This window comes from Mixophyes fleayi, chromosome 3 (genome assembly GCF_038048845.1).
Source record: "Mixophyes fleayi isolate aMixFle1 chromosome 3, aMixFle1.hap1, whole genome shotgun sequence".
Classification (NCBI taxonomy): Eukaryota; Metazoa; Chordata; class Amphibia; order Anura; family Limnodynastidae; genus Mixophyes; species Mixophyes fleayi.
The window spans coordinates 124,942,300-124,955,769 of record NC_134404.1 but is presented as its reverse complement, the minus strand read 5'-3'; the positions used below and the strand labels follow the sequence as shown (position 1 = coordinate 124,955,769).

Here is a 13,470-nt window from a genome sequence, read left to right as displayed (position 1 = left end):
AATATGGGCTTTTGCGGCTTCCACTTGCAGGTCGCGGTCCCCTGGAGAAGTTCTCAGCGAACACAGCAGACGGAGCGTAGAATCAGGTAGAAGTAGCGCTGTCACTTGATAGCGGTGTTTAGCCGGGAGGTTTGGCAGCGTTGTCACTCGAGAGAAGAAATATAGCTGGGATGTTCAGCGAAGTAGTCACTAGGGAGCTGGTTAGCAGGAAAAGATAGTGTCGCCACTTGGAAGTGCTTTACCGGAATGCTAGCAGCGTAGTCACCTGGAGGTGAGTTCCCCGGAGAGACGTAGCTTGGAAGCTTGAGGGAATAGCAAAAACACAGGAGCTGTTTCCAATCTTAAAGTCAGGGACTGACTGAAAGAACCAGCATTGAGTTCTGGTCAGAGGAAGTAGATATAGTGCAGTTCCAATTGGACAGCCAATAGAGGGCAGTGAGAACACATAAAACAGTTAGACGGTTCTGCGCATGCGCAGAACCACTGAGCGCTGAACGGAAGAAGGGGAGAGACAGCGCTGGAGAGCTGCAGCAGCGTGGACCAGGTAAGTGAAAGAAATAGCGGGTCTTGGTGGGGATGGCCTCTGTAGTTAGTGGGTACACCCGCCGGCTCCCGGGGAGGCAGCGGGAGTCCGGCGTGTAACAGTACCTCCCCCTTTAGAGGTGGGCACCGAACACCTAGGACCTGGTTTCTTCGGAAATTTAGAATGAAATTTTTTCAGCAGAAGAGGAGCACGGATGTCTGCAGCCCGTACCCAGGAGCGCTCTTCGGGACCGTACCCCTTCCAATCCACTAAATACTTGATTGTTCCTCTAGAATTTTTGGAATCCAGAATATGGCTGATCTCGAATTCATCAGTTTGTTGGAGAGAAAGGGGAGTGGTAGATGTGACAGGAACCGAGAACCGATTAATGATGAGTGGTCTCAATAAGGAAATATGAAAGGCATTGGCAATACGTAGAGTGGGTGGTAGCCGTAGCTTAAAACACACGGGACTGATTACTTGAATGATCCTATAAGGACCAATGTAGCGAGGAGCAAGTTTCATGCAGGGCACTTTAAGGCGGATGTTCTTTGTAGATAACCACACCTTGTCGCCAACCTTCAAAAGAGGAATAGCTCTGCGTTTTTTATCTGCTGCCAGCTTGTAGCGAGTAGAGGATTTCTGAAGGGCCTTTCGAACTCGAGACCAGATGGATAGAAAGTCCTGTCGAAGAGTGTTAACTGCTGGAACTTGGGTGGGAGGGAGGGCTGAAAACTCTGGCATACGCGGATGGCCTCCAAATACCATGGAGAACGGAGTGGTTGATGTGGATTCGTGAAAGGAATTGTTATGAACAAATTCTGCCCAGGGTAGCAAATCCACCCAATTACTCTGGTTGGCTGAAGAAAATATCCTGAGAAACGTCTCCAGATCCTGATTGACCCTTTCTGTCTGGCCGTTGGTCTGGGTATGATATGCGGAGGAGAATTTCAGATGGATACCCAGAAGATGACAAAGGGATCTCCAGAATTTTGAGACAAATTGTACCCCACGATCCGAGACAATTTCAGCGGGGCAGCCATGTAGTCGGAAGATTTCCTTAATGAAATGTTGAGCTAGACATGCTGAGGATGGAAGGCCGATGAGTGGAACGAAGTGTGCCATTTTCAAGAAACGGTCCACAATAACCCAGATGGTATTAAATTTATTAGCTGGAGGTAGGTCAGTGATGAAATCCATGCTAAGATGGGTCCATGGCTTGGTAGGTAGTGGAAGAGGTTGAAGTAACCCTTGTGGAACCTGGCGAGGAATTTTGTTTTGGGCACAGGTAGGGCAGGCAGCCACGAAATCTTTAACTTCGGAGTGGAATTTGGGCCACCAGTACTGTCGAGAGAGTAGTTCGGATGTTTTACGAGAGCCAAGATGACCTGTAAATCGTGAAGAATGACACCAGTGAAGAAGGCTCTTCCGTAGATGAGGAGGAACAAATGTTTTTCCCTGGGGGGGAATGGGGTTTGAGGAAGTTGAGAATAATTTAATGCATTTGGAGTCCAGGATGGGACGTTCCAGCAAGGTGTCTGATCCCAAATTTTCTGGGAAAGCCCGGGATAATGCATCCGCTTTCTTATTTTTGATACCGGGTTTGAAGATGACCCGCAGATCAAAGCGGGTAAAAAAGAGGGACCAGCGGGCTTGACGTGGATTCAGGCATTGGGCTGACTGGAGATAGAGTAGATTCTTATGATCCGTGAAGATCGTAACCGGGTGACGAGCCCCCTCTAGAAGATAACGCCACTCAGTTAGAGCCAACTTCATGGCCAGGAGTTCTTTATCCCCAATGGCGTAATTACTCTCTGCTGGCAGGAACTTGCGGGAGAAGAAAGCGCAGGGATGGAACTTGCCTTGAATACTTTTTTGCGAAAGAACTGCTCCTACACCGGTGGAAGATGCATCCACCTCTAGGAAAAAAGGAAGAGAGACATCGGGTTGCTGGAGGATAGGTGCCGATGAAAAGGCTCTTTTGAGAAATTGGAACGCTTCCAATGCTTCTGCGGTCCAATTTTGCGGGTTTGCCCCTTTTCGGGTGAGAGCTGTCAGAGGTGCCACCACAGATGAGTAACCAGCAATAAAGCGCCTGTAATAATTGGAGAAACCCAAAAAACGTTGAATGGATTTGAGTGTAGTTGGTTGGGGCCAGTTGATTATAGCATGAACTTTTCCCGGGTCCATTTGTAGACCGGATCCAGAAACCAAATAGCCCAGGAAAGGCAACTTAGGGACCTCAAATATGCATTTCTCCAATTTGCAGAACAAATGGTTGGTACGTAATCTGGAAAGAACTTCAGCCACATGTAAACGATGATTGGGAAGGTCTTTGGAGAAAATTAAGATGTCATCCAGATATACTACTACATTGGAATATAGCAGATCGCGAAAGATTTCATTCACAAACCCCTGGAAAACGGCTGGGGCGTTACATAAGCCAAACGGCATCACTAGATATTCGTAATGGCCGTCCCGTGTATTAAAAGCCGTCTTCCACTCATCCCCAGGGCGAATCCGGATCAGGTTGTAAGCTCCGCGTAGATCGAGTTTAGTGAAGATTCTCGCACCTTTAATGCGATCGAAGAGTTCGGTGATTAATGGAATGGGATAGCGGTTTTTAATAGTGATGGAGTTCAGGCCTCTGTAGTCGATACACGGACGGAGAGCTCCATCTTTTTTTTTCACAAAGAAAAACCCGGCCCCGGCGGGTGAGGAGGAAGGTCTGATGAAACCACGTTGCAGATTTTCCTTGATGTAGAGTGTAGTAGCCTCTGTCTCGGGCAGTGAGAGCGGATAGACTCGACCTCGTGGAGGAGTTTTCCCCAGAATGAGATCGATGGGGCAATCCCAAGCTCGATGGGGTGGTAGACGCTCAGAGGAGGCTTTAGAGAAGACATCCGAAAAGGAAGAATACTGGTGCAGTAACATAACTGTGGTGGGTTCTGAAGGAATCTGTGTGAAGCCGAGAGGTTTGACTGGTGTTAGGCATTGGCGAGAGCAGGCAGGGCCCCACGCAATGATTTGTGATGAAGGCCAATCCAGATGGGGTGAATGTAGATGAAGCCATGGTAGACCTAGAATGATTGGGCTGATGGTTAGTGGGAGAACGAGAAAGGAAATCTTTTCCCAGTGGAGAGCCCCAACTTGCATGGAGATGGGTTTTGTTCGTTTAAGAATACTACCATTAGGGAGACGGGAACCGTCAATGCCCGTAGTAGCCAAGGGCTTTTTCAGCGGAACAGTGGGCAGCGCTAGTCTAGTAACCAGAGATTGTGACATAAAGTTCCCGGCTGCTCCAGAATCCAACAAGGCCTTGGACGACTGGGGCCCTGAAAGCAAATGTAAGGTGAGAGGGAAAGAACATGTTAGATCTGGAAAAGAAGTTGGAGAGGAAGTAAGAGTCCCTAGACTGACCTCTCCAGTGCAGGCTAGGGTTTGTCGTTTCCCGAACGCCGGGTACATGAAGCCAGGAGGTGACCAGGATCTCCACAATATAGGCATAGTTTATTCTTCATTCTTCTCTCTCTTTCATCCGGAGATAAACGGGAGCGCCCCAGTTGCATAGGCTCATCCGTAGATGTGGGTGGTTGAAAACGAGGAGCTAGACGAAAGGTAGACCGTCTAGGAAGGTCTTTCTCGGACGATCTTTCCCGAAGCCGAAGATCTACCCGGTTGCAGAGAGAAATTAGGGCATCTAAGGTGGGTGGCAATTCTTGAGAAGAGAGGGCATCCTTGATTTTATCTGACAGCCCTTGCCAGAAGGCAGCAACAAGAGCCTCATCGTTCCACTGGAGCTCGGAAGCTAGGGTCTGAAACTCAATAACGTATTGAGCCACAGAACGGGAATTTTGACGTAGTCTTAGGATGCTAGTAGCAGCGGACGTCACTCGTCCCGGTTCATCAAAAATCCTCCTGAATGCCGAAGTGAAGGCGGAAACATCATTGAGGAGATTGTCATTACGTTCCCAAAGAGGCGAGGCCCATGCCAGGGCTTTTCCGGATAGGAGGGAGACCATATAAGCGACTTTTGACCTGGGAGTAGGAAAATTCTGAGGTAATAACTCAAATTGGATGGAGCACTGATTTAAAAAGCCTCGGCAAGAGTTAGGATCACCATCAAATTTGGAGGGTGTAGGCAAACGCAGAGAGGAAGCGGCTGCAGCAGGGACTTCGACTGCTTGTGGTTGAGCAGCCGGCTGAGGCGGGGTCTCCTGTAAGGCGTCTAAACGGGAAGCCAGAGTTTGCAAACCTTGCAGAAGTTGCATCTGAACTGCATCCTGACGCTCCACTCTTCCAACCAGGTGTTGAAGCATGTCCTTGGCGGAAGGTTCTCTATCAGGATCTGACATGGCTGGTTCTTAGTGTCACGTTACCAAAGAGACTTCAACTGGATCCTGATAGTTCAGCCGAGATTGACATTACTTCAGCGAGGGGCGCGGAGTCTAACATAGTGAAAGGTGTTCACCAGAGATTCCCGCAAGGGAATATGGGCTTTTGCGGCTTCCACTTGCAGGTCGCGGTCCCCTGGAGAAGTTCTCAGCGAACACAGCAGACGGAGCGTAGAATCAGGTAGAAGTAGCGCTGTCACTTGATAGCGGTGTTTAGCCGGGAGGTTTGGCAGCGTTGTCACTCGAGAGAAGAAATATAGCTGGGATGTTCAGCGAAGTAGTCACTAGGGAGCTGGTTAGCAGGAAAAGATAGTGTCGCCACTTGGAAGTGCTTTACCGGAATGCTAGCAGCGTAGTCACCTGGAGGTGAGTTCCCCGGAGAGACGTAGCTTGGAAGCTTGAGGGAATAGCAAAAACACAGGAGCTGTTTCCAATCTTAAAGTCAGGGACTGACTGAAAGAACCAGCATTGAGTTCTGGTCAGAGGAAGTAGATATAGTGCAGTTCCAATTGGACAGCCAATAGAGGGCAGTGAGAACACATAAAACAGTTAGACGGTTCTGCGCATGCGCAGAACCACTGAGCGCTGAACGGAAGAAGGGGAGAGACAGCGCTGGAGAGCTGCAGCAGCGTGGACCAGGTAAGTGAAAGAAATAGCGGGTCTTGGTGGGGATGGCCTCTGTAGTTAGTGGGTACACCCGCCGGCTCCCGGGGAGGCAGCGGGAGTCCGGCGTGTGACACCGTTGATCTTAGGCCTACCTTGGCTCAGACTTCACTCCCCCACTTTAGATTGGCAGAAACCGGAAGTTCTTGCATGGGGTTCAGAGTGTCATTCCCGATGTCTTCCCAGGATTCATAGACCCGCTATGGGCTGTCTTCCAACACCCTCCGGTATTCCTCCTCAATATCATTCGTTTTCTGATGTCTTTTGTGAAAAGGAGGCTTCCAAGTTACCCCCTCATAGACCTTGGGATTGCTCCATTGAATTGTTGCCGGATAAGATACCACCTAGAGGACGGGTATTTCCATTATCTCTACCCGAATCAGAGGCCATGTCCCTATATATTAAGGAGAATTTAAACAGGGGTTTTATCCGGAAATCCTCGTCACCAGCAGGAGCAGGTTTCTTTTTCGTAAAAAAGAAGGACGGCGGATTGCGTACTTGCATAGACTACCGTGGCCTCAACGCCATAACAAAAAAGAATAGGTACCCCTTACCATTAATCTCTGAACTCTTTGATAGGATCAGGGGAGCTTCAATTTTTTCTAAACTGGATTTGAAAGGGGCCTACAACCTTATCCGTATTAAACAAGGGGATGAATGGAAGACGGCGTTCAATACGCACGATGGGCATTTTGAGTATCTTGTCATGCCATTTGGACTTTGTAACGCTCCTGCGGTTTTTCAAAATTTCATTAACGAAGTTTTTCAGGATTTCCTGTATCAATTTGTTGTCATCTACATAGACGATATTCTTATTTTTTCACCTGATATTATTACTCATCGCCATCATGTCTCCTTGATTCTTCCATGCTTCGGTCGCATCATCTGTACTGTAATGTGGACAAGTGTGTCTTTGAAAAAACGCATCTTCCTTTTCTTGGTCACGTGGTTTCTGGCTCCGGATTACGTATGGACCTTGAGAAATTAAAGGCGTTTTCTGATTGGCCCCAACCGGTTGGACTTAAGGCCATCCAGCGTTTTATTGGGTTCTCTAATTATTACCGCCACTTTATCAAAGGGTTTTTGTCTGTTATTGCACCCATCACTTCCCTGACCAAGAAATCTGCCAACGCTAAGACCTGGCCACCAGAGGCGGTAGAGGCCTTCAAGTATCTTAAAGAAGCCTTCATATCGGCACCTATTCTTCAACAGCCAGATTCTTCCTTCCCCTTTTTTCTCGAGGTTGACGCATCCTCCACTGGAGTAGGAGCTATTTTGTCTCAGAAGAATTCTACTGGAAAGTTTTCTCCCTGTGGCTTCTTTTCTCGTAAATTCTCATCCACCGAAAAAAACTACGGCATTGGAGACAGAGAACTACTTGCTATCAAATTGGCCTTGGAGGCCTGGAGACATCATTTGGAGGGAGCCAGATTTCCTGTTACTATTTTTACGGATCACAAGAACCTGCTTTATCTACAAACTGCATCCTGCCTCAATCCCCGTCAGGCCAGATGGTCTTTATTTTTTTTACGATTCAATATGATCATTACCTTCAGACCAGGGTCCAAGAACAAGAAGGCTGATGCTCTCTCTCGTTCCTTTGATTCTATGGATACCGAAGAAGAGAGGGTTAGGTCTATTCTAGATCCAGAATGTATTTTGGCTACTACTCCTACTCGGGTGATCATTCCCTACGGGAAGACTTTGGTTCCTCCACATCTCCAAACTAAACTCCTTAAATGGGCTCATGCCTCCCGTTTTTTTGGTCATGCCGGTATAAAGAAGACTTTTGAATTTATCTCCCGTAGTTATTGGTGGCCGGCTATCCGTTCGGACGTTCGACAGTTTGTGACGGCGTGTTCCCCTTGCGCTCAGAATAAAGTTCCTCGTCAAGCTCCATACGGTCTGCTGCAGCCTCTGCCAATTCCGGATCGACCTTGGAGTCATCTCTCCATGGATTTTATCACAGATTTACCCTCCTCCAGAGGGTTCTCAGTAGTGTGGGTGGTCACCGATCGCCTTTCCCGAGCCGCTCATTTTGTGGCATTAAAAGGTCTCCCTTCTGCTCCTATTCTGGCTCAACTCTTCATTAAAGAAATTTTCCGCCTACATGGCTGTCCAGATATTATCGTTTCTGATCGAGGAACTCAGTTTGTGGCAAGATTTTGGAGGGCCTTTTCTCGTCTTTGTGGAATTAAGTTAAATTTCTCTTCTGCATATCATCCGCAAAGTAATGGTCTCACGGAAAGGACGAATCAAGAATTGGAGAAATTCCTCAGATGTTTCATTTCAGCTAAACATGATGATTGGGTTGATTTATTACCTTGGGCAGAATTCGCCCACAATAATAATTCACACGACTCTACCTCCATTTCTCCCTTTTTTGCTCTTCAGGGATTTCATCCTAAAGTTCCACCCTTCAAAGAGTTAACCGCTTCTGGGGTTCCTGCAGTGGATTCCCTTCTATCGGACTTCTCGTCTAGGTGGGATCTTATCAAACGCAAATTACTTCACACCTCTGCCATCAGTAAAAAAGCATTTGACAAAAGAAGAAGACCGTCTCCACTACTTACTCCTGGTGACAAAGTGTGGTTGTCTACAAAGAATCTTCGCTTGTTGGTTCCTTCTAGGAAATTCGCTCCCCGATTTATCGGTCCCTTCAAGATCATTGAGGTCATTAATCCGGTGGCCTTTAGATTAAAATTACCCCCTACCTTGAGGATTCCCAATGTCTTCCACATTTCCCTTCTCAAACCACTTGTTGTTAACAAATTCTTCTCTTCAAGAAGACCTCCTGCTGCTATTTCTGCACCAGATCAGGAATTTGAGGTGAAGGAGATTCTAGATTCTCGGATTTCCAGAGGTTCCTTGCAGTTCCTGGTTGACTGGAAAGGTTACGGTCCTGAAGAGTGTTCTTGGATTCCTGCACGAGACCTTCATGCTCCGAGTTTGTTGAAGAAATTCCATACCAAGTTCCCTCTAAAGCCTTATAGGTTGTCCGGAGGCCACCCCTGAAGGGGGGGGTACTGTTAGGAACTTACCTTGTTCCCGTTCCGCTGCGCTGTCAGCGGGAGCTGACAGCGGTGTCCATCTCTTCAGCGCTTCTTCTGTTAGCGCTGCCGCACTTCCGGGTTCTCTCTGCTGCTGATCATGTGACTCCTGGGCGGGGAATTCTAACTCCTATATCTTCCCTGCTCTGACACGCTGCCTGTGTCAGAGCAATGTGTTTCCTGTTCCTGGCTACAGTTCCTGTGTCCTGACTCCTGTGAACCTGCTCCCTGTTAACCCCTCTATTCCTCCTACTCCTGTGTACCTACCTGGCTGTGACCTGACTATTCTTTGGCTTATCCCTGGCACTACGCAACTGGACTATCTTCTGTGTACCGACTCGGCTGTGTTACCAACTATTCTCTGGATCTCCCTCTGGCACTGCATACCTGATACCTTCTGTGTACCGACTCGGCTGTGTTACCAACTATTCTCTGGATCTCCCTCTGGCACCGTATACCTGATACCTTCTGTGTACCGACCCGGCTGTGTTACCAACTATTCTCTGGATCTCCCTCTGGCACCGTATACCTGATACCTTCTGTGTACCGACCCGGCTGTGTTACCAACTATCCTCTGGATCCTGCCACGCACCCATTGCCTCCGTGCATCTACCGGTTACTGTTCCAGACCTACTACGCCTGGAATTAACGGTTAGTGCCTGTACTTGCACCGCATTGTCTATTTTCTTGTCTGCCTGCCATCACTTAGAACTTTCTCCCTTACGTCAGTAGGCTAATCTGGGGGCCGCGACCTGCGGTTCTTTGGCAGCTAAGCCCACACTACCTTGCGGTGGTTCTTGGTGAAGACCGGAAGGCCGTTAGACTCCGCTCCCTAGGTAAGCCTGTGCTAATACTGACTAAGGCATCAAAATCGTAACAGGCTCGTTCTCAGGAAGCCTTTTGATTGACTCCCTGGTCCTTATAAGACAGGAAAATCCATTCCTCCTTGCCAGTGATAGCATTGATACACTGCTTCTCCTGGTTAATGTATCTTTTCTGTGTGTCTTTGCTATTACCAACCCACGGCTTGTCTACTGGAATATTCTCTGTCCACTTCATGTACCAACTTTTACCTTGTCTGCTGGAATATTCTCTACAAGAAGTGACCTTTGGCTTGTTTACTGGTATATCCATTTTCTGCCACTGAAATGGACCTGGAGAGGTTCTTACTCTGTCTCTGTCAGCTATCGCTCAGTATCTCCACTTGCTCCAGTCTGCTTTGGGTACTCCTATTATCAGCTGTAATAAGGCAGAGCCAATGCGAATGTAACCCCATATTTTTCTGAGTAAAGAAATTGGTTACCTGGTGAGCACAAAGCGATCCATGGGAACTTTGGCTGCTTTGGGCGGACCTCTTCAATATGGTTCTAGGGACTTATGTTTTCCATATTCTCTGAGTAAAATAACTGGGTACCAGTAACCATAAAGCGATGCATGGGAACTTGGGCTGCTATAGGTGAAGACCTATTTGCGATGGTTCTAGAGACTTATGTTGTATCTGCCATTTGCCCTAACAATTATAGAGTGTCATGCACCAGACTTACCTGGGTCTGCTGCGCTAACTTGTTGTGGCTTTGTGGCGCTGCTGGGTAGAAGAATACAGTGTTTCAATGTCAGTCGTGCATGCACGTCTCACATCAATGCATCAAATAATGAGCATTCTTATAAAGATTTGACCACATGACTGACTGGGTCTTCTCCACACCACCTGTCCACTCAGTTTTCTATTTAAATTTGTTTTCTGCACTGTTATGGTGCCAGAGCATTTATCTCTGATATTATCAGTGTCATCTAGCTCGCTATTGTTTATATACCAGTGTTGCATTTCATCGGCTGCTACATTCCTGGTGCTGCCTTCCTACTGCCATATTCCTGGTGCTGTATTCATCCACTAAATTCTTAGTGATGCTATCATTCCTGCACATAAATCACACTCAGGACCCATCCCTGGAGCTGTGGCCTGCTTGGTGAATGCAGCCAAACAAATACCTCCTTGTGAGGCACCCTGGTAAAGACCGGCATCCTATTAGACTCTTCACCCTGTGTCTGGGTAGCGCGATTTGATCTGGTCCAGGATCTTTATCCTTGTGGTTCCTAATATAGAGAAGAATAAAGGATCTAGCACCAAGGCTTGTAGTACTCCAATTGATAGAGGAAGTGGAATTGAGGTGGATCCAGAAAAGTTAACAATAAAAGAGTGGCTTGATAAGTAGGACTAGAACCAGGATAGGGCACTGACTTGAAGTCCGTAGGAATGTACTGTCTGAGTGAGAAGAGAATGGTCAACAGTGTCAAAAGCAACTGAGAGGTCAAGAAGAATTTAAAGTGAGAACTTTAAATTTACAATGATCAAATCATTAGCCACCTTAGTCAGTACAGTCTCTGTGGATTGTTGGGAAAGAAAGCCTGAGAAACCTGAAGAAGGTCCAATAGGTTGTTTGAGGAAAGGTAAGTCTAGGAAAGCCTCTCCTAGTTACTGTAACAGGGTTCTAATGAACCCTAAAGGAGCAGTAGGGCCTAATAGAATTAGGTGGCTATGTCTGTACAGTGGACCAGAGAGTGGTTTTCCCAGAGGTCCTCCCAGTAGTGCACGGTGGGTTCAGATGAATCTGGAAGGAACAGTACCTCATGGAAGTCCCAGAAGGCAAAGTGCTGTAGTAGAACTCAGTGAGATCAGGCTGCCCGGTTTCTGCTTCCAAGATCTGGCCAAACCTCTTCATACTGAATTTGGCTCGATGGGGGCACTAGACCATGGAGACAAAGCTGTAGAAGTCAGTCTGGAAATCAAGAGATTAGATTCCTCAGCTCCTACTAGTGCTGGGGCTGATAGGGTGCTGAACTCATCTGGCTCTGGCTGCACTTAAACAAGGGAAGAAACACAAAATGTCTGGGCTGACACTTATGTCCAGATAGGAGATGGTGGGATTAGAATAGAGGTACACAACCACAGAATCCCAGAACTCTATGGTCCCAGAACTCTCTGGTCCCAGAACTTGTTTTGGTATCCCTTAGTCATCACATATAAAATATATGGATATTCCCCAAATCAATGGCACACTGACACTAAAAAAAAGATTAAGAACTGGTGATGTAGCCTGTAACAAGTATGACATGCTTCAATATCACCCTGGAAATTACATTTGAATGTTCACAAGTGTGTTTAGATGATGATTTTTTCTATATAAAAGCACTGTAAGCATAGTGCCATTTGAAATGATATTATGAAAATCAGCAAGTTCAGCAAGTTCAGCTATCATCTGTAAGTATCTTTATAGTTCACAGTGTTTTCACTTATCTGAGAACATGTCAATGCGCCATTTGTAAGACTAAAGTAATTTAAAACTCATTTTTTCCAAACAAAACACTTGTCTTTTCTTTGGATAGAAGTGTTTCAATGTCTCAGTTGCTAATACTTTGACCCTGTTTCCTTTTACTATCATTGTCAGTGTTGTCTAAAAAGCTTTATTGTAGCCTTCAAAATCATTATATAACTCTGCAAAGACCCTGAATCTGGAAAACTGCAAGTTATAAACCGTATTCTTTGCTCACATTTAACCTCACTGGCCCAGATCCAGCCTATTCCTTTAAACATCATTCTGTGAACACACTTCAGATTTACTGTAATTTTCTAAAGTGCAATACATCACTAAGGAAGCGCAGATTGCAACTGTTGCAATTTTGTGTTATTAAAAGACCAGATTCAAACTGTCTTAATTCTTGGTGCTGCTTTATAGGATCTATTTCATCAAACCCTATTATTTAAACCTTAAATAGCATAAATTAAGAACACAGAGTAAGTTGGGCATTTGTCTATTTACTGAACACTACTTAAGATTTTACAAAAGGTTTTGCCCTGTTATTTTCCCTATCTTCCAGTGAAATTAGTGGCAACTCGTGGATTTATGATAACAGCAGATATTCTGGCAGCGTTTGGCTTCATTTTCCTTCTCCTGGGGCTTGACTGTGTCACATTGCTCACAGATGAATCACATATCAAGTTAAAGATCTGTTATGTAGCTGGAATTACCCTCATTGTTGGAGGTAAGACTCATAAAACTACAACATTCCTAATTTAAGCCAAAATATTAGTGTGTCAAAACATGTACTACTACAACTGTAAGGTAAAAAATATTTTTGATATGTTATACATATACATATTGAATTGCATTTCAACGTATCACTGACTGTTAGATCATCACATCTTACTTTGGAAATCATGAATCAATTGACAAATGTTTCATTGTCTTATTTTTTGTAATGCCTGTCCCATTGACATTTCAGACTTGTGCTGAGTTTACTTTCAATGTAATTCCTTTCTTTAATCTGGATATCTTACTCACTATAAACTGGCAAATGAGCAAAGCTTTACCATTTGTGTAAATGCACCCAATCGTCTGTCTAGCGTATTGATATGTGTACACCTACAATCTAATTTTGTCAATTGCCGCTGTAAAATCAATCTGTGCCTACTTTGTAGGCTTGTGAGCCTTACTGTGTGTGATAGACAGAATGAGAATGTCACTTTAAAGAGGGTTCTATAATTGCTTTCGTACCACACCTTTTCGTAATTTAAACTTTTTAATTTTGCTCCAAAAATACTGCTTAGTTACTCATGAGAGAGACGGCATTGGGGCTGTCTAATCTCATCTTGCAAATGAAATGTTGCCTTTGCATGTGGTTTCATAAGTAATTGTATGCATCGTCCTAGCCTCAGCTAGCAACGGCCTGATATGCACAGCTAGTCCCATCAAAAGATACAACATTTTGTATGGCCATATTCAATTCCATGTTGGCCAGCTAAAGACATAACACTGAAAGGCATATGTTTTGTACTTTCACA

General features: G+C 45.8%; 1 protein-coding gene across 2 annotated transcripts in view; it reads left to right on the top strand.

Annotated features, from left to right (window-relative positions):
* Positions 1-13,470, top strand: part of CLDN16 (claudin 16) — a 67,773-nt gene that overhangs the window by 38,577 nt on the left and 15,726 nt on the right. For both annotated transcript variants that reach the window (XM_075200588.1, XM_075200587.1), the window contains exon 3: positions 12,507-12,671. In XM_075200588.1, the coding sequence (XP_075056689.1) occupies positions 12,507-12,671 (165 nt within the window). The remainder of the gene's footprint in view (positions 1-12,506; positions 12,672-13,470) is intronic.